General features: G+C 39.9%; 1 protein-coding gene across 1 annotated transcript in view; it reads left to right on the forward strand.

The window, feature by feature from the left end:
* The window catches only part of GPC6 (glypican 6), a 1,081,755-nt gene that overhangs the window by 994,813 nt on the left and 61,344 nt on the right, over positions 1 to 25,598 (forward strand). The window contains exon 6 of the mRNA XM_055335919.1: positions 2,747 to 2,890. Coding sequence (XP_055191894.1) covers positions 2,747 to 2,890 — 144 coding nt within the window. The remainder of the gene's footprint in view (positions 1 to 2,746; positions 2,891 to 25,598) is intronic.

Raw genomic sequence — 25,598 nt, forward strand, 5'->3', positions numbered from 1 at the left:
TTGTGAAGTTCCGAAAAACAACTCTTGATCCCTAGGCATGGCATTTCCACACGGAAGGACTTCTTTATGACCATTCCTTTTTTTCTAAGGGTAAAATAGAATCTGTTGAAGGACTTCAAGATTCATATCCTGACCTATTATGACAGATTTTTCTGTAGATCTCCAGCTGATTATGGGGTGACATGTTTCCATAATAATTACAAGTCAGAGCTCTCTTCCGTTTGGATCATACTCTCAGCAGTTTCTGCGCTGAAGCCACCTTAAATCCAAACCTGATACAAATAACAGAAAGCGAGGAGGCTATGTGGACTTACTCATGTTCTATTATTATAATTAACACTCTTAAAAGAAAAAAAAATCAAACAAGTGGTAAGGTTTTCTCTTATGATGAGGTATCTCCCCCTAGGGCCCTAATATTCTTTCAGGGCATTTCTTGTTCCTTTGATTTAATTTAAACCAGTGAGCCAGATTTTTCCCAAAGGTCAAATTAAGAAGATCTGTTAACCCTTTCAGTGCTGGGCCTCAAGAAATCCCAGCAAGGCGGTTAGCATTGTTTTGCCTTAGGCCTTACACTTTCTAAAAGTCAGCTGTCATATTCGGAGCAATCCAAAATAGCACACTCAACAAAACCCGCCAGCTTTGGAAATGTTAATACCCTCCATCAGCAATGACCTTGCCACTGGGAAGTGATTTAGGCATGAGGGAGGAGAGGGCCCACTATCTTTATCACACTGGTTTACACCATCAACTTCAGAAATTGTGCGAAAGAAGAATCAATAGTGTGTTAAGACCAATCTCGAAGAATGCCAAGACAAAGTGCTCCTGCTCTGCAAAATGCTGAGTTGAAGGAGAACTTTTGAATACGACAAAAGAGAAATTAACTGTAGTGGTAAAACTGAATAAATTGTGTCTCGAGATGGAATTTGTCATTGGGAATGGCATTCGAGGGCTCTCTGTGTACCTCAGTGGAATCCCATAATATGCCTGATGAAAAATGCTTATTTTAGAGTAAAGCAGACTCAAAGAACAAAACTGATAGGCATGCATGCTAAACATACACATGCAGGTTAAAAATTAGCTGAAGTAAATAATCCCAGAAAGTTTACCAAAATAAGTATCTAGGAGTGCAATCACCTCCTGTGCAAAAATTGAAGAAACATCAAATTCAACTTATCAAAACTTTCTGAAAATATGACTATAGTTTTTGTAATTCTAGTAAACGTATTAGCTCTTGAGTAGGAAGCTTCTAAATACAGCCAAGGAAGCATCCCCATCCGACCCTGAGTGAAGTCACCATGGTGGGAAAGAGCTGCCTGCTCCATCCCTAAGGTCATTACAATGAAATGTTTGATTTCCTGCAGCAAACCTAACTGGGACACGAACAGCTGTCAACAACAAAATTAGAGGGAACTGTCATTATGGGGATTTTACCACATTGGCTTGTCCTATTTCCACACCTTTGCTCCTGAGAGTGTTTGCAAAGAACTCTTCCAGTACAGGTTTTCCTTATTCAAAGAGGGGGGCACTCAGGTTTCTTGGCCTTATATGCTCTGCACAAAATACATTTATCACCCTAACAGGAATCCCACCACGGATATTTACTCAATGCCAAATTCAAATACATGAAAATGTCTTGGTCACAATTCACTTACTCCTAAAATCATCCTGTGACGTAACTATTACAAATCCTATTTTTAGTGCAGTTGGGGTTCATTATTTATGGTAATTATGTTTCATAAAGTAGCTGCAAATACTGAATTTGCAAATACCGAACTGCTGGAAACACAGGGCTAGGCTCCTGCAAGAGCTTTTTAGTCACCTTTTTGTCAACCAACCAAGACTCAGGCTACATGTATTTCTCCTTAAAGACACCTTACTTAATATCTACTGTTGATTCATTCATATTGAGCTCAAGTACACTAGAACTTATGCCTGAACCAAGTGTATCTAATACATATATTTTCTCCATATGGCACATCACAGCCACTTGTGCTCAGGATTGCCAGCCAGCCCTTCAGCACTGAGCTTCAGGGCTTTTTTCCTTTTTTGTTTTGTTTTGTTTGTTTGTTTGTTTTAGATTTTTATTTACTTATTCATGAGAGACACAGAGAGAGAGGCGGAGGCATAGGCAGAAGGAGAAGCAGGCTCGCCTTAGGGAGGCCAATGTGGGACTCGATCCCAGAACCCCAGGATCACATTTGAGCCAAAGGCAGATGCTCAACCACTGAACCACTCAGGCATCCCCTTGTGGACCATTTTAAACAGGGAAATTGCCAAGTAAAAGCACAAGCATGTGAAAAACAGGGCACTAAATAGGCCATGGAAAGGACACTTGTTTTCAGCATGGGAGCTGAAACATGAAGGCAGAGTGTCACTTTGTTTAGCTTCAGCTGGGAACATGAACGTACAGCCAGTCAAGTCCACATCTACAGAAGCGTGTGACTATTAATTTGGGGTTTGCAGAGTAATTTTAGCAAGCAGGCAAATTCACAAATACAGAATCTGGAAATAATTAAGACTGGTTATATATGTTGAAAAAAAAGAGTCAAGGAATACAGTCAGATATCCCAACTAGTCCGTTCTTCCTGTTATATTAGCAATTGTTGTTTAAATTTAGAGATTTGAATTTTTTGGAGGTAGGAGTCCCATGAAAAATGGGAAAGCCATTGCATTGCCTGCTTCTGCACCATGATCTTAGGGAGCAACTCACTGTGTAACTTTCTTGACCTTTCAATGGTTCTTCTAGGTCTTTCAGGGGTGTGGCCAACCCAAACCTGCTCCAGCCCTCCGATCTGCTCGCTCAGCTCCTGAAAATTTTAATACGAGGTTCAGGCCTTACAATCCCGAGGAGAGACCCACGACTGCTGCAGGCACGAGCTTGGACCGGCTGGTGAGTTCTCTTGGATTGATGGCCATTGTGGGCACTTTCTGTTATCGAGGTTATTCTTCAGGAAATGTGATGGGACTCTGAAAAAGTTGGTTGTAAAAGTCATCTCATTCTTATATCTGCTCCTGGTCTTAATTAGGATATTGAAAAATAATGAGATCTTCCTTTTAGACCATAAATTACATTATTTAAGGCATCTTATCACTATTAATCCACTCATGCAGTGGCCAAATCTTCAACTTCATACTTCTTCGGAAATATTAATCTGAAGACTAAGTTACTGTATCTTCCAGAGATATAATTACAATAGTACATTTCTTAGTCACCTGCTTCTGTTATTTATTCAGTTATGATACACTGTGATTTTATTGTGCCTTCTTGTGTGTAAAATTTTCTGTTTGAAAGACCTTAGCAAGAACCCCTAAGTCAATGTTACTACCATTTGTTTTCTTTTTTGTGTGTCTTTTAAAAGTCAGAAGCCTTAAGCATAGCCACTCTTTGATCCACTGAAATGTGTGTCAGGGGACCAGAATGATATCTACCAGCGGAGCAATTTACTTGGAGAATACAACCATAAACATAGTAAACACAATTTTTTAATGTGTTTTAAAAATCAAATTTTGCTATAAAAAATTAAAAGCTCATAATTTCAAAGAAATACTGCCCGATTATTTTCAATGCGATTTATAGCACTATAAACAATTTATATACCTGCAACTGTTAGTGCTGTTAATATTGCCTTGCCAATTATCTTGATGTAAAATTAACAGATAAAAACCTTAAGAACCTAAAATACTTGAACCACATCTGATTGTATCATATAAACTCAGATCTCAAGGGTTTCTGGTTATGAAAATACTTTTATTAGTCACTGTGATAAATTACTTTATCACTTTAGTTAATATCTTTCCACAATGCAGGACGCATAAGATTAAATTGGTTGAGTTTGGCCTCCATGTAAGTACATCTCAGCATCTCTGCCTATAAAAATCAAATGTACTTAAAACATAAAGGCCTATCCAAGAAAAGCCAAAGTGAAGGGGTAAGTGGAGTCATTAGCCGCTAAATTATGTTATAAATTTATCACTGTTTATTAGCAAATAAAACCCCTCTTGGGTGTAGGTTCCAAAAAAGGAATCATGCGGGTATTTGCGTCAACCTTCTATTTTACCTTGGTAATTTCTATTATGTATTCACAGTTTCAGGAAGAGTTTAAAAGTAGTCACCTTATTTCTTTTAAACAACCAATTAGATTCCCCTGAACAACTAGCCAATTGTTTTAAACAAATGATGGTTGTCATGAGATTACATTGTTTGAGGTTTTACTTTACAAACTCCTCTGTATATTAATATCCTTTTACCCAAAGCATAAATGGTGAGTATGGATTTGTGTTCTCTCCGTCTCTCTCTCCCTCTTTTTTGTTGTTGTTGTTTTTGGTTTTCTGTTTTAGTTGGCTCTAACTTAGTTATTGGGATAATTCACGCTTTTCAGAATTTTCATAAATTCTAATTTAAGAGCTGGGGCACAGTGCAAGACAAGTAAGTCCTAGCTGTCTGCTGTACAACATTGTGCCTCTAGATAACAATCCTGTTTTGTGCACTTAAAAATCTGTTAAGAGATAGCTCTCATATTAAGTGTTCCTACCACAGTAAAGTAAAATTTAAAAACAATTTAGATGCATTATGCACTTAGTTAAAATTGCATTGAATCAATATAATGATATCTATGACTACTAATTAATGTTTTTCCCTTTGAAACAGAAGCATAGTTTTCTCTCCTCTCCAGGAGAAATAAACACACACACACACACACACACACACACACACACACACTCTAATGGGAAGTAGAGCAGAAAAATATTTTTCTCAAGACAGCAGTATGTATGCAATTTAGCACAACCTAAATAAAGCATCAGTGCTTTGAGATTTTCACATGATGTATAATATCTGATAGATAAGGAAATTGGAATTTGAATCTTCTTTTATAAAGGAAATTTATTGCTGATCTTCAAAATGCCCCAAATATAAACGTCTTCAAGACAATTGGTGAATAGCCAACTGATTAGGCTCTTCTATTTTTCTACACCCCCCAAAATATATTCAATCAATTTTCTCCCGAAAAAAGTAAGTAAAAAAATGGTTAATCATATGATCATGGGTAAAAACCAAGAACCAGACTGAGTGCATAAGGGTCAGATTCAGTGCATAGGAATTTAAATCCAAGTCAGTTTTATTCTATAATGTTCTCTGACAACACATGGTACTTACTTCCTCATAGGTGTGACCTCAGGCTCTGTATGAGAGAACGGAAGATTTATTAATGTTTTATTGGATTAAATTCCCAAATTGTAGGAATTAGTGATTTGTAATTCACAGCCAGCCCTAAATCAACCTGGAGCCGCTTCCCTAGTCCCAAAGGGCAAGGAGCAGGTTATTCTTGAGAAACACAAACTAGGCCCAAAGCTAACTACCATTAGAATCTTCTTTTGCAGCCCCTAACCCCCCTCCCCAAGGCTTTCTTCCCTTTGAGGGCTCTGTGTATTTCTGAATAGTGGAAAAGTAAAGCAGTTACCTTAGACCAACTGTTTATTTAACACCTTACATGTCAAAAGTCAGACAAAATCATCTTCAAGATACTGGCATTGGTGAACTCTCTTGATGGGTCTGCCATATATTGCAGCCTATTTTGACTATTTATAAACAAGTCTCGTGTTACCTAATCCTGTTTTAATTTTCTCCTAAAGAGATGTTTCCTGAATATTTATAAGAAGCATGTGTCCAAAAAAAGAAGGATAATTGGAAAAGACTTCCCTTAACTTCTCCATGTGGTTCAGCAGAGAAAATGCTTCAAGGACAGCATCAAAATAATATCCCAGTCACCCCACAGCTTTTGCCAAAGTGAAAATAACTAAACTGTAAAGCTTTTGGGGCGTTGCTTCTTACTACACTTAAAATGAGTACCTGTGTTAATCAACTTTGGAATCTTTCAGTCAGTGTTTTTATGTCAGTTATTGTAAAGCTATGTTTTATGTGAACTAGTAATTATGGGATTTGTTTTAGAAATAAAGCTCCTAACCCCAACCTGGGCAAATTGTTGCTAGAACTTGCATAAAATAATTAAAAGTAAAACTCTTTCTTAAAATACATCAATTCCATCATTTAACCTCTATTCAATTCTTTTATATCACTAGGAAGCTATTCCCATTGTTCCTCTAAAGATATATGGGCATAAAAATCAGTTTAGGTAGTGGCTTTCAGACATACTACCCTAAGGTTTTTTTTTTTTTTAATCCAATAATGAATGAATACATTTGTATAGACTCAGCTGCTAATGAAAAGCTGACTCATCAAAGACTATCACAGTCCTCCCTGCCAGCAGCCTGGTTTGTTGAAGATACAAATGCCATCAAGTATTTTGGTTAACAAACATTTCTTTCCTGTTACCAACACCCACCCTAGTGGCCCTCTGTCTCTGCCTACTTTTGCTGATTTTCAAGTAAAAAGACCAGAAGTGATTATTTGCAGAAGATTGATTTTCTTCCTCTTTTTCTTAAATTTATACTTCATGCATTCTCTTACATAATTTAACATGAAACTATGAATTTTTTTTATGCAAAACTCCACTGGAATGTCACTGGAAGTACAGATTGTAAAAGTACATGAACCTAAAAGAGTTTGGTTCTGAAGATCTCAGAACAGAGATATTTCAGATTATCCTCTGTGGAAGACAATCAGTCATACAGTTCAGACAGTTGAGCACAATGTGACACATAGCTCTGAGCACACTGGGCAGGGAATGTCTGTTATTTACTCCAGCTGATTAATCAGAGTAAAATATACTTTAAATTATGTATCTGAGAGGAATATATTTTATAAATGTAGATTTAAAAGAAAAAAAAACAGTCGTGGAAGTTCATTCATCAAGTTGGTGATGATTTAGACCAATGAACCCTCCAGTAAGTATTCAACATCGTACTGTGTGTACAGGCTTCTCAAATATTCTACTGGTCATTCTGAGGGAGTTTGGGGCGGAGGTGGGTGGAATGCCAGCCTACAAAGCTGAACGTTATACCTTGCTGTGCTATTATGTATAGAATAATCTCTCTTTCTTTTTCCTTTAAATTTGTTTTCCTCTTGCTTCCCAGAGGATTGTGTGGAGGACAATGCAACATAGTGTAAGCTTTGGTCTTCTTTTTTCCTATTCTCATCCTCGTTTGTCTTCATACAGTCATTCCAGAGAGTTCTTGAGAAAGTCCACCTCCGCTTTCCCTTTCCAGACTGTCTAGAGCCCGTTGAACACTGCGCATGACTGACAGGTTTATCAGCTTCCTCTCCACTTGGTATTTATGGTTGACAACCATTTTGGTATTCTTTCCCAATGGCAAGGTTTTCAATCTAAGCTTTGTGTTAGACTAACTCATTTGGTGGTGGCTGATTTAAATTCTATCCCAATGTTCAGACTATGTGTAGTCTGCCTGAAAAACCAGCTCTTCCCTGATAGAATATATTGGCTTTTTTTCTTCTTGTGCTGAGCAAATAATTACCTCACTAATAATAACAACAAACCAACATCAGCTCTCAAGCATAAGGAGCTAATTTTTCCATTAGCAAGGACAGAGAATTTAGAGGGTTAAGAAACAGTTTGTGGTATGGGTTGTTTACTCTTTTTCCCCCCTTCCTTTCTTGAATTTACTGATGTCTTTTAGAGCATTCAGGGATGGAGCACTGGATATTTTTTTACTACAAAGTGGCTTGTGTTGGGGCTGAGGACAGCACACCCAGGTTATCTTACCTGACTCTATATATTAACCATAATAATCAGATAGTTAAGTTTTCTAATATGGTTTTCATACTACTGTCCCATGCTGATAATACCTTTTAATAAAGTTTTGAACCCTGCATAGCATTGTGAACCCAGGAGAGAAGATGACTCTCACCTGAAGGGCACATATTTATTCATGCAGCACACCTATGACATCATGGTGCTCCATGTCTGCCTGGCCTTAAATTCAGGCAGTGAATTCCTTTCTTAAAATTCATTTCTTTAAAAGGAAATTGTCCCCTGAGTCATATTCCCATTCATCATCACAGTTCTCTGAGCCCAGGGCAGCTTGAATGAGAAAACAAAGTTAAGAGGTAAATGTGGAACAGGAATACTCTGGAAGAAGAGACCTTGAAGAAAGAACAGGGAAGACAGATGGCTGGAGGTCCCCTGATGCTAATTGGGAAATGGGGAGGAAACATCATGGGTAAAAACAAATCAGGGTCCTATTAGTTTGGTTCATTTGAGAAAATTAGAGTAGGTCTGGCTCAGGTAGTATGTGTCTGCCTTTCCCAACACATTCTCCTGATATCTCCAGGTATTTCAGCCGTTGAGCCAGTCGGATCTCCTGATCTTATGGTTAGCAAGGGGCCTTGTAGCTTTCCCCTAAGAGGAATGACTTCCTTGAATGTTGGAAGGAATGCAAATCATAATATCATCCTCCACCCCCACCCTGTCTGCTGGACTTCCTTGTTGGCCCCCTAGAATCTTCTTTAACTGGGCCAAAAATACAGTGCTACTTTTGAAATTCACTGGTTCGCCATTGGTGCCAAATATGAATTATTGACATTATTACATATAGATTTAAGGACTTGCAAAAACATCAAGTTATGCACTTTATTTTATTATTATGAAAGAAAATGGACAAAGCAACTCACTTTCTGGTAACATTCCTACCTAATGGTTAATACAGTTTCAGAGTTAAATGCTGGTCATAAAAATGTTCTTCTCTGCCTCTTTGGGGCCATTTTGGTGTGATTTAGGATGTCTTGGTTGTAAAGATTTGGGGAAACTGTCTGTTGTTCATTTTAAATTGCCATGGCATTTCATTGTCACCTCAAAGGATTCTGCATCCAGCTAAATCCACTATTTTGCATTTCAAAAGGATGTCAGGCTGTATTTAAGAAACTGCTTTATTATCTAGGGCCTCAGCCACTGTCTTTAGGTGAAACTGATATTTCCTACTTCTACCCAGACACACACACACACACACACACACACACACACACACACACACCTCTGTCTTTGCTTGGCCAGAGCAGGAAAATGTAAAACCTCAATAACAGTAAACCAGATTCTCCATTTTAATTAGTTTTCTAAAGATAAATGGGTCAAGGCCAAACTGGCTTTCAGCCTCTGCTGTCACTGCATAAATTATGCCCCATTCACCAGCAAACAAATGGCTACTGCTCAATCCACTTCAAATTGTGAACTGCCCAGTCTTGCCTGAACCTGCTTTATCTCTTTACTGCAAAACCCCACTGAGACACCCCAGTTTCATTTTCAATGAACCTGTAGTAATAACAGCAGCAAAATACAGTGAGCTTTCAAAGCAGGGAGAAAATACAAAACATTAAAACTAAACCACCCAACTTACTGGGTCTCGGTTTCTGCGCTTCCCTAGGTGACAGCAGCAGCGTGAGGTAGATGGGAGAGCCACCCCACACAGGTTTCTTTCCAGTTAGGAGGCTTGTGGCTGATGAGACCCAGGTAGGGAATAGCATAAGACACACACAAAAAATGATGGCCTATCTGTAGGATATCCTGCTTATACCATGGGCTTGGAGGAGGCACAAATCGAATTCAATGATATGCACTGTTGGGAACCTTGCCTGGAATGCCTGTGCCTTATGTGGAATTTTCAGTTTGTGGACAGTGGACTGGGTTTTACATCCTTGAGAAGCTATTCTTTGAGGAATGTGGAAGAGCAGTGAAACTGGAAAAGCCTAGATATTTCTTTCAGCTCAAGCGAGGCTGTGTTCAATTGCATTGGGTTGTATACCTTCGGGAGAAAGAAGAGGAAATGCCCCACTGGCTGTTCCCCCCTGAGAGATGTTCCTCCCTTTTGGCCCCGCCCCACTTCTTTACAACATGTTCAGAGAATCACATGGATTCTCAATGAAATAAAGTCATGCCAGCCATTTTATTTTATTATTTTTTTTAATTTTTTTTTTATTTATGATAGTCACAGAGAGAGAGAGAGAGGCAGAGACATAGGCAGAGGGTGAAGCAGGCTCCATGCACCGGGCCTGACGTGGGATTCGATCCCGGGTCTCCAGGATCGCGCCCTGGGCCAAAGGCAGGCGCCAAACCACTGCGCCACCCAGGGATCCCCATGCCACCCATTTTAAAAGGCGGGAGATCTTTTGCACCATTTAGGTATAAGTGGTCCTTATAATCATTTTAGGGGGGATTTGACTAACAAAACCATTTTAACTCTGTTAAACTGTCTCTTGTCCTCAGACATATTTAAACTGGAGCTTTGCTGACCTCTATGTCATAAAAATGAAATGTAATAGTTTCATACACCGAATACGGCTATACAGATTTTCCATCTGTTTGATGGTATGTTGACATGCTTACTTTCCCCGTCAGACATGAAAATTTCTTTCAGAATTCCTAGACTGCAGCTAACTCTAAATTGATGCATCCTTTATGCATCAGTCAATCAATGATGTATGTACCGGCTTCTTCTCCGCTGCATAGCACTAAGTAAAGCTAACTATCATGTACAATCTATATCATAGCATGTTGTTTAGTGCTAGCATCATCAAATAGGCAAGCGTTACTATTTGAAAAAAAAAAAAAAAGCATAGCTTGTCAAACCTGTTAGACACACTCTATCTCCTCTAGGGAATAATAGCTAGCATAGAGTCCATAAAATGTTAACATATAGGAAATAGGAGTTTGATTTTTGTAATCTAAGATAGATTACACCGATAAAAAATATGTGGAAGATGTATTATCCAATGAATTATCATTGACCAAATATGCAAACTGAAAACATTAAAACCCCTGTAGCATCTTTGAAATGCTACAAGCTATGGGCTATCCCATAGCTCGTTCTGCCTTCTTAAGTCAGAACTTTTTGCCAATATCTTGAACAAATTAAACAGAAACTTTGCTGTCAGTCCTGAACCAGTCTGATGAAAAAGTCCCCCTACACACTCATTGAGTATTTGTCCTTTATCCAGCTATGTAATAAGTGTTTTGATGACTTAAATATGAAAGCATGAATAGACAAGCCATACTAAACTACTTAAACTACACCTTTTAAAATATGTGTTCATAAGAGGCATCCGTTGACATAGATCTTTTATTAACTTATTGAGCAGCTTAAAGAACCTTCCCTTTGTCCCGGAAACTCTGCAGTAATTTTTTCTCATAGCTGTCTGAGATATTCACACCACAACTCCCAAATGTGATGTTCACGCTTATGAGAGATAGAGCTGAAGAAATGGGATATTTCATAAATACCAGTTTTGATGTATTTGCTGTATAATCAATCAGCTTTTAACTGACTCTGGGGCCTATGGAATACATTTTAAAGCACTGGGAATTTGGCTATTCCCATAACATACTTGGACACTCTTTACTGCTAGCAATAAACCTCAGGCATAAACATTGTAGAGAAAACCAGATGAAAAGAAACCTGTTTGAGTGAAAATTGACTTCGCTTCATAAATGTTAAAGGTAGAAAGATATCTGCAATACACAATAATTTTATTACTTAAGCTCATTCATGGTCATTATCGTCAAAGGCTCTGACTTCATGGGTATTTTCTAACACCTAGAATACTGGCCAACCTATTAAAAAAAAGTGAAGTTGATGGTAAGTAAATGAACCGGCAGCAGCAACAGCACCACTATATTGCTAGGTTAACAAATAATTTTTTGGAAGTTGGGTTTGGGTAATATCTTCAGGAGCTTTCCTAATATTTTATCGATCTGAATAAGCCAAGCAAGGCAATTGCGGAACCTACAAACAGCCCCCAAAATGACTCACAAATAACCAAGTTTACTTCTCGATCATGCCAAGTATGCTTTGTCTGTTTTCTGTGGGGCACCTGCACATGATCATTACCCTCATTCCAAGACCCAGGGTCTTAGAGCAGTCAGCATCTGGAGCTTTACCTGTTACTGTAGGGGAAAGTGAGAATGTGCCAAAGACAACTATCGGAGTCTCCACCCAGAAGGGGCACAGCACACTGTTCACAGCTCATTGGCCAAAGGGGGCCTACTGGCAAGAAGATGGCGACATGTGTCGCTCTGTGTCTCACACAAGAGTGAAAATAGACATGTGAATGAATGGTCATATTGTCATCCACAAACATGTATGACCAAGGCAAGATTTTTAAATTGATAAAAATCTACCTCATTACTCTCTCCAACTCTTAAGACAAATCTTGCATGAAAAAGAAGAGGAGAATCTTTCATTCATTCAACAAATATTTATTGTGCACTAATTTGAACCAAGGATAGGTGGTTAGAGCATAATCAAGAAGTTCACAACACTTTGGGGATGCCAAACATAACTAGTTCTAATTCCACTCAAGCTATATACTAGTAAAGATTGTGTTTAAATTTTTTTGAGAACTCTAATTCTTTGTTACAAAAGAGGCGTGGGTCTATATCGACCTAGGAAACCAGCATCGCTTGAAAGTCAGCTTGATTATTAGTATCGGATGGCTATTTAGCCTATTCAAACTTTGGATTCAGTCATAATTCAACCAAAGCAAAGGAATCCCATTCCAAATCTTAGGACAGTATCTCAAAGGAGGAGATAGAAGCTGTTACCAAGGAGTAGTAGAAAAATAGCAGTAGAAAAACAGAATGAGCAAAGACTTTTTTATTACCGGCATTTAAATGTCTTTCAGATCCAGACTATATATATTTTAAATGAAGCTTCGATACTGCATTTTGTGAATGCTAGTCCTGTCTGACTTGATGTCATGTTTGCTTAGGCAGAGCAATTTTTCTGCTCTTCTCCTTTCTGGGTCAACCTAGTTGAAGCAAATCAAATTGTTCTCTCTCTCTCTTTCTTTCATATATCATCATTTAAGATCACCAAGAATTCAGGTTCTGGAACCTGCCCTTGTCTCCTCTTACAATATCTGTTTATTTCTGAAGAGCATTCATGAAGGAGAACACTTTTCACAGGTTAATCACAGAAATTGCACAGGCTGACAGCAGCAGCAAACTTATTGATTGCAAATGAAAGTCTCAGGAATGTGCATGCGATTGGCTTCTGTGTGGAATTATTTGCAAAATCGTAGAGCTCTCATTCAGCTGAAAGAAAAAAAATCACAATATAAATTAATAAATTATTTGTGTGTAATGAGGCAAGAAAACAATGACTTTATAGTTTTATTTGAAGGGATTTTGACCTAAGAAAACTCCGTCACAGCAGCCTGCGTTCATTTCAGGGAAGAACACTCATCTCTGCACTTGAAAAAGCCTAGCATTTCCTCTGCTCTTTGCAGCTCCTTGAGTGCCAGAGAAAAGGAGTAAACACGAAGCAGCTAGACTAGCTCTGGGAAGAAAACACAAAGGCAGCAAAGTGCCTTAATTTATCTCCTCACATAAAATCCAAAAACCCAGAGGCTATCTTTAGTGCAAGACATGTCCTCACGAAGATGTTTCCAGTTACTCAGGAAAATTAAATCTTCTTTATACAACAGTCTTCAAGGAACAAGAAGTATTGCATTAGGATTTTAATGGTGAGGGCTCAACCAAAGAAAGCTTCACCCCCTCTTTGGTCAAGATTTCTTGATGAAATCAATTAAAGAAAAAGCCTTTTACATATTTTTCAGTTAAAAAAAACAGTTTTGGGGTGAGAAGTGAAATGAATGCTTAGGAATATTTTTTGAAGCAGACTTTGGATAACTTGGATCATGGTAATTGCGCGCACATGTGTGTGTGTTTGTGTGCATATATGTTTATTTTTTAATTGTGATACACTTCTTGGGCCCAGCAGTAGTAAGTAAACAACCCAGAGATTGTTACAGTTATTTATCAAATTGTAGTTGAAGCATGATACTTTCGTATAAATGTCTGTGATTCATGGCTCCTTTTCTAAAATTCAAAGACACCTGGTGTGAATGAAATCCGACCACCCATTTCCAGGTCTTCCTCATCTCTCACATCATGTCTTGCCCTAAACTTTGCCCTTCCACAAAAGGTCCCCCTGCTGTCTGATTAAGCACAGCTATTGTTACTATTAATCATAAACAAGAACATCTCATTTCAAAGATCTCAATTATTCCTGGTGATTTTGGCCCTAACACAAAGCCTGTAGGTAGGCTTCTTGTTCTTTACGGCAAGTGGCTGTTGGGCTGTGGCTTCAGCGTTCAAGGAGAGCTCAGGCCACGAAAGTGTTCTCGGAGCCCTTGGCATTAGTCTCTGAGGACAAGCAGAGAAGCACGAGCTACCGTTGGCTGCCACTTTGTTGTCAAAGAGAATGAACACTGGAGCTCTTTCTCGAAGCTCACAGTCACATGGCAAGATTACAATAAAAAGTCCCAGGCTGAGAGTTGGGCAAGCTGATAAGAGATTCGAGTTCTATAAAAGTGTTTGGGAAGCATGCAGCTAAATGATGGATGCAAATAACCCAGAGGAATGATGGGGTACAGAGACCATATCTCCATGACATATTTCAGAGCTCTGCACACATCTCATGGCCTCACATCACCACCAAAGACCAACACTGAAAGACTTTTTTTTAACAACTCTCAAGCCAGACAAAGTGGAAGTACTGGCAGAGGACATGAAAAGCCTAAATTAAGCGGCTGAATCCAATGCGAAGGTGAACAGCATCTGAAATAGCCTTTCTGAGAAAAACTTACTTGAAGGTGAACACAGGGACAAATCACCAACAGTAATTTAACTGTAAAATGATCAGTGCTTGGAGAGTGGATCTGACGATGGGGAATGACAAAAAGAAGGATCGTAGAGCTATTCTTACCTTCCTCCAACATGCCCTCTCCCTTTTAAAAAATAAAAGGAAAAACAAAGGCACAGTTTTAAAGATTTGCCCAGTGGCATAGGAGCCAGAGCAAGAACCCAGGCTTCTGATTGCCCTCCTGGTTTTTTGTTCCCCAAACTGTCCCACCTGCCTGTCTTATGCAATGTACCATAGCTCCAGACAGAAGCAGAATCTGCTTAACAGCCTCTCCTCGTTCAGCAAATAAGAACAGTCCACATTTGCAGAGTGCTTTAGAATAGATAAAGGGTTTTCACATATTGTACCTTGTTTGTAGAGCTGGAAACAACTGGAGCCAGCTATTTCATGTTTCCCTTGAAGAGACTTCCAGTGCTAGATTTCTGGTTCCCTGGGGCCTGCTGCTCCAATGCTCTCAGTATCTGTGATGTCTCTACTGCCATCAAAGGTCAAACAAGAGGTACACAGGCATTTTCATGGGTTTACTGCTATCTTGTCTCTTCTTTGTTGCCCACAGTACTTTCGTAAGATCCTCTGTTAGGAGAAAAAAAAAAAACAAAACAAAACAAGATGGAGGGTGGGAGGGAGGAAAAGAAGGAAGGAAAGAGGAAAAGAAGGAAGGAAGGGAAAGAGGGAGGAAAGGAAGGAAGGAAGGAAGGAAGGAAGGAAGGAAGGAAGGAAGGAAGGAAAAAATTTTGTTTTCTGATACTTACTGCTGTTTGTGGAGTGCCCAGACCAACTTCACAGAATTCTAGATGAAGCCTAGAGGAGAGCCTTGCTCACTCAAAGGAAGGTGAAGAAAAGATCTTGGAGGAGGGGTGGGTCTGGATGATCACTATTGTGAGTGTTTCCAGAATGTTAGGATAACTAACCTCCTAAGTTTGCTTTCTATTATATCACTGGTATATTCTCAAAGGCTGCTGACCATGGGTATTTGAAATTCAAGATCCTCATTTTTAAGATCGTCCTAAATAATAGTAGTATAAGGTCAAGTAAATTATTTTAGGTTGAATTGATGAATAAGAGTAAAAACTATGGCTCTATTGATTTAAAACAATAAGAGACTTTCAGCACATTATTCAAATGCTTCAGCACATTATTCAATTGTACAAAGTCCCTCCAAGATTACTGACTTTTGGTGAGAATCCTTATTACATACTTTAGTCTTCCAAATCATTGCATTATCTTGAATTGTGCTCATCAAATTTTCAGCCCTTTTGAGTCATTGTGATGCAAACAGGACTGTGATTTATCCAGAAATACATATTTGGCTTTGGTTTTGGGCTGGCTCATGCCAACTCTAAAAACAAGACCATGTGTTCAGGTAAGTAGAGCAAGAGATGCAAATGAAGCCCAAGGCCTGATCCTTAAAAGTACTGCCAGGGCCTCTTTCCTCACCATGAACTTAGACCACCTTCCTCAAGAGGGTCATACGAGGACCCCGTGAAACAGCACTGAGCCCAAGATCAGATTCACCATCACTGGTAAGGAAAAACAATTCCAGACATTTGCTCTACGCTCAGGGATCCTTTAGGGCTGCAGGGTCATTAAAGTCCATCTAGTCCTATACTCTCACTTTGCCAACAAAGACACTGGCGTCCAGAAAGATGATGTGGCTGGTGCAAAAATCACATTGGCTTAGGGCTGAGGTATATCTCTCCTTCTCAGCTTCCATTCATTCAAATGATGCATCCAGTAATGCGTCTTTCAAAATAATGTCATGCTGGTGTAGTAAGCCCATGTATAGAATATATGTATGTTTGTATATATAGAATATGCTTATTCTTTCTCTCTATATATACACTACATATATACTATATACTATCTACATATAGAATATATATATGTCCTTGAATAAAGAAAAGCCACAAATTATAATCACAAAGAAAAATAAAGTGAATTGAACTTATTGAATTCACTGTCACAAAAAAAGGTGGATCTTTTTTTTTTCCTATTCTCTTTATAGATTTATTTTTCAGAGAAGTGTTAGGTTCATAGCCAATTTTAATGGCAAGTGCAGAGCAGTCCCCTCTACCCACTGCCCCGACACAGACACAGACTCCTGTACTATCAACCTCCTGGAGTGGTGCACTTGGGTTTGTTTCTTTTTTACTGTAGGTTTGTACCCTTTGAACATCTCCCCAGTTGCCCTGCCCTCTGACCCCCAATAACGACCATTATATTCTCTGTGTCTATACGTTTGGCTTTTTGAAATTCCACTGACAAGTGAGATCGTACAGTATTTGTCTTTGTCTGACTTATCTCACTTAGCATAATACCCTCAAAGTCCACCCACTGTAAATGGCAGGATTTCCTTCTTACTCATGGCTGAATAATATTCCATTGTGCATTCCATTGTGGCATGCGTGTGTACACATACCACATCTTCTTTATCCACTCATCTGTTAACAGACACTTAACTTGTTTCCATATCTTGGCTGTTGGGAATAGTGTTGCAATAAACATGTGACCAAAGATATCTTTTTGACATCTTTTCATTTCTTTCTGATAAATACCCAAAAGCAGGATCGCTGGATCACATAGTAGTTCTATTTTTAGTTTTTTGAGGTTCTCCCAACTGTTTTCCACGGGGACTGAACCAGTTTACATCCCCCCCCACCCCAGCAGCATCCTCACATCCTCGCCAGTACTCCACTTATCTTCTTGATGACGGCCATTCTAACAGATGTGAGGTGATCCGAGTGGTACACTTGTCAGCATCGATAAAACTACGTTGACCATCCTTTTCATCCAAGCTGATTTCAAATTAGCTGGCAAGAGAAAGCACTAGAAACTTGGGTGAGTCCCTCCAGCTTTCTTCCTTCACTTAAAATGACAGGGAGAGGAGAGCAAAGCAGATGAGTAAAAGTAATGAGAAAATATCTAAGGTCCTTTCTGGCTTTCAAACACCAGGATTCTGTGAGGGATGACAATCGATTAAGTCAGAGTAACTGGCTCCCTCCTCCTCTGCAACCACCTAGAAATGTGTGGGAAAGGAGGGCCCACCTCCAGCTCCCACTGTTATTTTATCAACAATAAGTTTCTTGGGGACTTTCACATCAAAGTAGGATTTATCATTTAGCATCTACCAACATCCACATTAGGCATCAAAAGTTCTCAGTGTATCTCCAGTACTCACATATACCAAGTCATAGAGAGGAGAATTTGTCATTTCTTCCTCCTCATGCATGATGCTGTGCACAGTTTTAAAAATAAGGGCACACTGCCTCTGCTGGAGCCAGGTGTGTATGTGGCTATGATATATTTTACAATGGGGGTGGGGGGTGCCAGGTCCAAAGAAGCTCTTGGGGGACAGGGCTGGGGCCTTTTGGAATCTCGTGGACATGATTCATTACTGAGAATCTCACCACAGATGTTCTATCCTTCTGTTTTGTGGGCCTCTTTTATCTCTCCTTCCAGAGAAACCACTGTCTCACTCTCCGGCTCCATCCTCTGCAACTCACTACCCACCCCCACCTCACCCCACTCCACCCCACCTCCAACCCCCACCCAGTGCTTCCCCAGATGTGGCTTCTCTCATGGTATTCTAGACACAACACAAGAAAAAAAAAAAAAGGTGTTTTCATATCACGGTTAATTTGCTGCAGTCAGAGCAAAAACAAAAGCAAAACATTCTAAAAATGCCAAGCACTTGGGAGGAACGTCTGCTTGCTACACTGATGCTTCACTGTGACCTCAGATCCCTTTCCAAGATTCTCACTGTTACAGTAACACTAGGTGGCTGCATCTTCTGGAAATACAGATTCAAAAGTGCTTGGGTCATTTTCTTTTGTGAGAGGCTTTTCATATTTTTTTTCACTTCATTAGCAGGATGTGTGATACCTAGTAAGTGGGACGAGATCACTGCTTCTTATAAAATTGAATCTAAGTGCAAGTCATTTCACACATTTCTCCCTTCTCTGAGCTCCAGCACCTTCTTTTTTTAGGACAAAGGAGGTGAGTGGAGAGGTTTCCTAAATGTGAGAAGAAGGAGGGCCACGCTGCACTCTAGGGGACTTGAAAATTCACTTCTCCATCCAAACATACTTCTTCATCTCTCCCCCCTGACTTTGTTGGGAAAGGTTACCCTTAGCCCTTCCTGGAGATAAACCACAAAGCCAGCAGTTAGAGAATGATCTGTTGCTGCTGTCTCAAAGGACCTCCTTGCCCTCTAGAGTAGCATTTCCGAATATGTGGGACCAGGATCACCTACATCAGAAGCTTATTAAAAAAAAAAAAAAAAAGTGCTGAGAGCCAACCCAGAACCCTACCAAATCAGCCACACCGGAGCCGGAGGACAGAAAATCTGTATATTCAACATGCTGTCTGGTGACTCTACTGTATTCTCTCAATATGCTTTAATGGACTGTAATCTTTCTGACTCTTGAGGATCTGCCTTTTCTCTCTGCATTCACACTACCAGAGCTTCCAGTATATGTTGCCTGGAAGAATGACTCCTCCATCAGCTGTGTACAGATGACTTCTTGGCTCATGTGTGGAAGAATTCACCCTACATGAGCTCCCAACAGAGAGAGGAAAAATCCAAATGAAGACCTCCTGGCAATGCTAGATGGAAGCTTTCCTTTCTGGCTGTCCTGTTGTTGATCTCACTGATATCATCGAACATCAACCACAGTCTTGTATCACCACTCTTTGTCAGAAGCAAATATAAAGAGAGATCACACAGCCAGCTGCACATCCCAGCCTCCTGAAAGTCTTTCTAGAAAGAGCTTATATATCAATTAAACAGCCTAATCATTATATTTCTGAACTTCTTTGTTCCGAACTTCAACTTCATTTGGTTGTATCTTCTTATTCTCGGAGGCAAAAGTGAACTCATTGCAGTCTCTAGCTCCCCGAATAGTTGAGATGTGGGTTCCCTGGTATGGGAGGAGGGCCACGGATCTGGGAGTCAGGGCTCTAGTCTCACTGATGCCCTGGCATCACTGTGTGACCTTGCACAGCTCACTTGTACTCATCTGTAAAATGAGGGATGGCTGGGCTCCAGTAGTTCCATAGTCCCATCGTAGGACACAATTGCAAGCCTCTGTGCGTATACAACATGTGATCTCATTGGACACTGATCAGCAAGTCTGGATCACACTTGGAAACTCCTGAAAAAAAGAACTCCAGGGGGCCAAAAAGCCCAGGGGAACTAGGGCTGGCAAAGTGCTTCCCACCGAAACTGGAGCCCTTAAAGTTTTCTTTCTTTCTCAGAACATCTGGCTAATGTCTTTTAGGGCATGATTTATGTTCCTTTGTTGTCCAAAAGGAGTCAGAGAGGAACAGAGTAAAGAAACTAAATAAAATGTCCTCAAGAATATCCCAGAAGAATAGAGATGGGGCGGGGGAGTCATGCTGAAACTAAGCCACTGAAAACATTTGGCAAAACGCTAAGTTCTTCCTGCATGTTCAACGTCGTGAATTTTCACACAAGCTCACGTTGTTCCCAGAACCCAACAGACCCTGGGCCCCTCACATCCTCTACCTGGAAGGATGAGGCTCCCAGGGGTGAAGCTGCACCTCACGTGCCCTCTGCAGCTGCCATCTGCTTAGTCTGGGAGACATCCAATTCCTCCCGCACATTTGCACTTCCTCTTCGAGATAGGAGGTCCCAAATTACACAGCCAAGGTCTTCAGCCCCGGGGGAGTTATTCTCCACTGGATCAGCAGAGAGTAAGAAAAACGGATCTGGTCTTGAACAACCGTGGTTAAACAATTGTGTAAATGTCATTGAAATTCGTGTGTTTTTCCAGGTGAAAATGGCCTTATATTCCCAATGTCAGGTTGCATGCATTTCAGAGACCCCCCAAATCTGGGGTTATCCCTTAATTTCCCCCAAAGTTTTTTTTCTTCTTCTTTCCTTCCTCCTTTAGCTTGTTCTTATTCAGGACAGAAATCCCTGGGTCAGAAATTTTGCCTAGTCCCATAAATATGACTTTTTGAACATCCCAAGAGGCAGAAAGGAAGCCAAATGTGATTACTCAGCCTCTAGGCTTTCATCATGGTGTGATTCATCAAAGGAGCTGAAGGTACTGCACATTTCTGAACTTAAATATCCTTTCCGAGAGGCTCTTTGCCTTGTTGCTTTGATGAAGAAAGAAAGAGTCATAAGAGGGATTTTCACATGGGGACAAAGCAATGTGCTGTGTGGCCTGCTTTGTCTGTGTTCCCTTGGCGAGTATGGATATCACTGTGTGTGAATTAATTCAACTCATCTTTCCTCCTCTCCTCCCCCCTTCATCTCTGCTGTCATCCTGGGAACTACCTTTGCCTGTGCCCTGTCTCGTGAGGACTTTCAAGACCATTTTAAATATCAGGCAAGGAAAAATTGTACCTCATTTAAAGTCAGGTGCCCTTGAGCAAGTCAGTTAATTTCCCTGAGCCTCTAATTCAGCAACTCTCGTCCTGACTTTACATTAAAATTACCTGGAGAACTTAAAAATGTACTTCCGTCAAGTCCATATCCCCACAGATCCTGATCCATTTGGTTTGGGGCTGGACAAGGCCTGGGTATTTGATAAGCTTCCCAGGAGTTTCCAGTGGGTAGCCTACCTTGCCAACAACTGATCTAAAGTCCTTCTTCTTCAAAGTGAGGTTCTTAGGGACGCCTGGGTTGCTCAGTGGTTGAGTGTCTGCCTTTGGCTCTGGGGGTGATCCTGGAGTCCTGGGATCAAGTTCTTCATTGGATTCCAGCATGGGGCCTGCTTCTCCCTCTGTCTATGTCTCTGCTTCTCTCTGTGTCTCTCATGAATAAATAAATAAAATCTTAAAAAAAAAAAAAAACAAAGAACAAAGTGAGGTTCTTAGACCAGCTGCATCAGTCTCACCTGAATGCCTGCTAGAAATGAACAGCCTTGGGCTCCACCCTGGACCTGCTGTATCACTCTCTGCATTTTAACAACACCCCCAAGTGGTTCATAGGTACATCAGAGTAAGAGAAGCAAGGCTCTGATTCCTTATGTGTTTGGAGGTAATAATATTCACGATGTGCTGAGCTCTCTGCTGTGTTTTGCCCCATGTAATCCCAAAAAGGTAAAGACTGTGTATATAGGTTTTTAAGACTATAACCTGCTTCACAAGAGCCCTGGTATGTGATTTTGTGGGTTTCTGGGGGAGGAGCGTGGCTAGATAACGATTGTTCTCTTAGTGTGATTTGCTCAAGAGACTGATTGTTCACATTTAAATGACTGTGCAAAATGGTTCTACTAGTTTAGTATCTCCCTTTGATCTCAGAAATTGGATTTCCTACCAAAACAAATTTAATAAAATTTGCCTTCTTTTTCTATCACATTTTAGTTTGATTTGGGCATTATAAATCAACTCTGGGTAGCAGGCTCATTTGAGGAACAATATTAAATGGTTTTCAGGATAGGGATTAGTTAAATTGGTGAACAAGAAGCTGAATGAGTTGGGTTCAAACTGATCAGACAGGTTTGTGTGCAAAAGTCAGCAAACAATGGCCCACAGACCACAGCATTTGTTGTTTTATAAATAAAGTTTTATTGGAACACAGCCCCACTCATTCATTGAGGTATCGTTTATGCTGCTTTCACACTATCCTATTAGCAATAGTGCAATATGTGGCTGCTACAATAGTCATAGTCCTGAGAGAGACCATATGGCCTACAAACCCAAAATAATGCTATCTATATTCCAAAGCCTACGTTCCACCAGCCTTTCACAGAAAAAGTTTGCCTGTTCCTGGTTTAGAGCAACTGCCAAGGCCAAGGTTGAGTGTTCACTAGCCAGCTGAGCCCATTTATTTGTTTAGTTCTGTGGCCCGGTCTATGCCCCTAATCCCAACCAGACATTGAGCAGCTGTGTGGCCACAGCAAAGCCAGGTGGAGCACCCAATACAGACTCATCTGCATTCTGGGAACAAATAGGAGCAAGAAGAACATGGTCTGTGTATAAAAATATCGTGTCGTGGAAGTATTGGAAGTTATATATGGAAGGTGGTGTAAGTATTGCTTGAGCTTCTATCTGAAATGTCTGTCCCCCTATATAAATTCCCTGTAAAATAATGTTAGAAAAAAGCCCTGCAAGAAAATCTTGAGTTAAACACAGAAACACAAGATCTCTAGTCAAGGTGGAAAGCAAGAAGTGTCCCCTAGGAGAAACGAAAGGTAAACTCATTTGTTACCAGGCTATTTCAAGCAAGAAATGCCTTCCTCTAGGAAAGTCGCAAGCACTTGAAACAAAGACATTAAGCGAATTTTGGATTATTTCAGAGTTCCTAAAATAAAAGCATAGGCTCTTTACTATCCTTTCTTTCTCTTCAGTGGGCTATGGAGAAATCAAGAGTTACATCCTATTTGATTTCTGCCCTTAGTCTAACTATGTAGCAGTAATGCTTTGTGTAACAAGAATTAAAAGAAAGGAAAAATGGGTAGGAGTCGGCAGAAAGAATCTCCTCAAATTCAGGTCCTTGAAACTGGATGTTCCTTTGGCTATATTTCATATTTCTGAATTTAATATATTTTTCTCTGATACTTCTTTGGGATTTCTTCTTTTATCCAAGTCGGGCTTCTGTTTCTTCCAGTAGGCACTTTGAGGCCAAGAAGCTGGTCATTAGGGGGCCAAACGAGGCCCATGGTCAGCAGCTGGATTGAACTAAAGTATAGTAATTAGCTTTTGCCTAATTCCATCCAAATGGTGTTTCTCGATCTGCAATGGTTGATAAGTAGTGAAAGTTCCAAGTGGGAAAAAAAAAAGAGCAAGAGAAAGATACTAACAGTCTTGGGTCTAACAGATTGTTCTAATTATATTCTCGCTGTTTCATTTTGCAAGTTTTTATCAAGATGGAAGATTTGAAGTCTTTGCATAATCTCTCTGTACATAGTTTGGGTTGCCAGTTTACTCTCTTTGGCATGGGGCTGGCTCAGCTGTTGGTCTCTGGCATAGGGATACCCAAATGTGGCTAATTCTGCCTTGAACTAGAAATCTGTGTTTTAAAAAATAGATAATGGCTTGAAATGATGATGCCCTTCTGTCAAATCATTACAACAAGTCTATTATTTTCCCAAAGATTTTTTAATACTCTGGAATATATATATATATATTACATATATATACACACACACCCATATCCGTTTGGTGGCTCTGACTAAATTGACCAGTAATGAGTTTTGCTATGAGTAAATTTGATGCCAGGAGTTTGCAAGAGAAGTAACAGATGTGAATTTCACTGTTTACAAGGAAGACACTTTTCTTTTGGGCCATATGAGTTATGAGAGAGGTTAACATTTTCTTTTCTCTGTATGTTTACATGAAGTTTCTGGAAATCATTGTGAGGAGATAAGAGTACATGACAAGATATTCCCATGGGCAACAGATGAGGGATTTAGGGATGAAATTGGTCTGTGCGTCAGGAATGGAAAAGATTCCAGGATCTTCATATGCTTTATGAATTAATATCTGTATGAATTACCCTCTTCATATAATACTGAGCCAGAAAGTCTTAGGCGCCACTGAAGTTAGCTGTAAAAAAATACTCAGGGTCTCCCTAAGCTTTTTGCTATATCCTTTTTCTATTTTATTTATAAGTTTGAAATTTTAGGTAATCATAGTCTCTTGACTCATTTTTTGCCTTTTTCCCCAGATTTTGCAATCCCTGCAATCATGACCATAAATCACATCTCAGGCCAGTAGTGTGTAGCATCTTGTCAGCATCTGAGTGTGCATGTTCTGAGATCTAATTCTGGGCTTTTGAGTCAGCCATCAAAACTGCAGCTGGAGAAGTTTTGGGGCTTCCCCCTTGTCAAACTAGGATAAACCAAATTTTAGAGTGTGGACAGGTTTTGTCCCTTCCTAGTGAATCCCAAAAGGACTCTCATGAAGTGGACTGCAATTTGCTTCTTGTATTCTCCTGAGAAGTTGTAACCAATAATAGTAAATTAAATTTGTAAGGCGTTTTACAGTTTGCAATGCATGTGGACTAATCTTCCTTAATCTTTGTAGTAACGTGACAAATGAGGCATTATCATTTTTATTTTACCAATTCAGGAAAACAAAGTCCTCAGAAGATAAGTAAACTGCCCTGGGATTTCACAGCTAAGTAGCAGAGATAGGATTCAAATTCAGATTTTCTGACTCCAAATACCATTCCTTTTCCACTGTAATAAGCCACCTATGTGAAGACCAGGAAATGAAGGTAGCCAGCCAGCAAAGCAGAATTCTAATGTGTAAGAAGCCCAAGTAGGGGCACCTGAGTGGCTCAGTCAATTGAGCAACTGACTCTTAATTTTGACTCAGATCATGATCTCAGGGTGGTGAGATCAAGCCCTAGGTCAGGCTCTGAACTCAGCAGGGAGCCGGCTTGCCCCTCTCCCTCCCCCTGCTCTCTCTCTCTCTCAAATAATTAAACAAAATATTTTTAAAAAAAGAAAAGAAGAAAGAGCTCATCTAATTGTAGAGCCTAAGGAAGAGGTGTTCAGATGGTGGACAAAGGGAAGGAGTATGCAGAAAACAAAGAAGTAAGATTTCATTTTAAAAAGTTGAAATCACTTTGAGTCAAGTTCCTTATAGAAAAGCTCATCCTCTCTCTTATTTTCTAAACATTCCACACGTTGCCTCAATCAAGATTTGGAAAGCTTTGTTGAAAGTAAAAAAGTATACAGTATCTTCTCTGGCTTCCTCTGTTTTGCTTTTATTATTTATCAAGGGCCAGAGAGTAAGTATGTTCTGCTTTGGTGGACAATGGTATCTGTCACAACCTACTCAATTCTGTCATCATTGCCTGAAAGCAGTCATAGACTGAATCGGCATGGCTGTGTGCCAATAAAACTTATTTACAAAAACAGTAGCCAACTGGAAACCCCAGCTTGCTGGCCCCTGCCTTAAAGCAATGGCTTCGAACCTTTGTTGGAACATGACTGCACATGACAATCACCTGGGGAACAGTAAAAAAAAAAAAAAAAGAAAGAAATACCAATGCCCCCACTTCC

Source organism: Nyctereutes procyonoides, unplaced genomic scaffold, assembly GCF_905146905.1.
Source record: "Nyctereutes procyonoides isolate TBG_1078 unplaced genomic scaffold, NYPRO_anot_genome, whole genome shotgun sequence".
In the NCBI taxonomy this organism is placed as follows: Eukaryota; Metazoa; Chordata; class Mammalia; order Carnivora; family Canidae; genus Nyctereutes; species Nyctereutes procyonoides.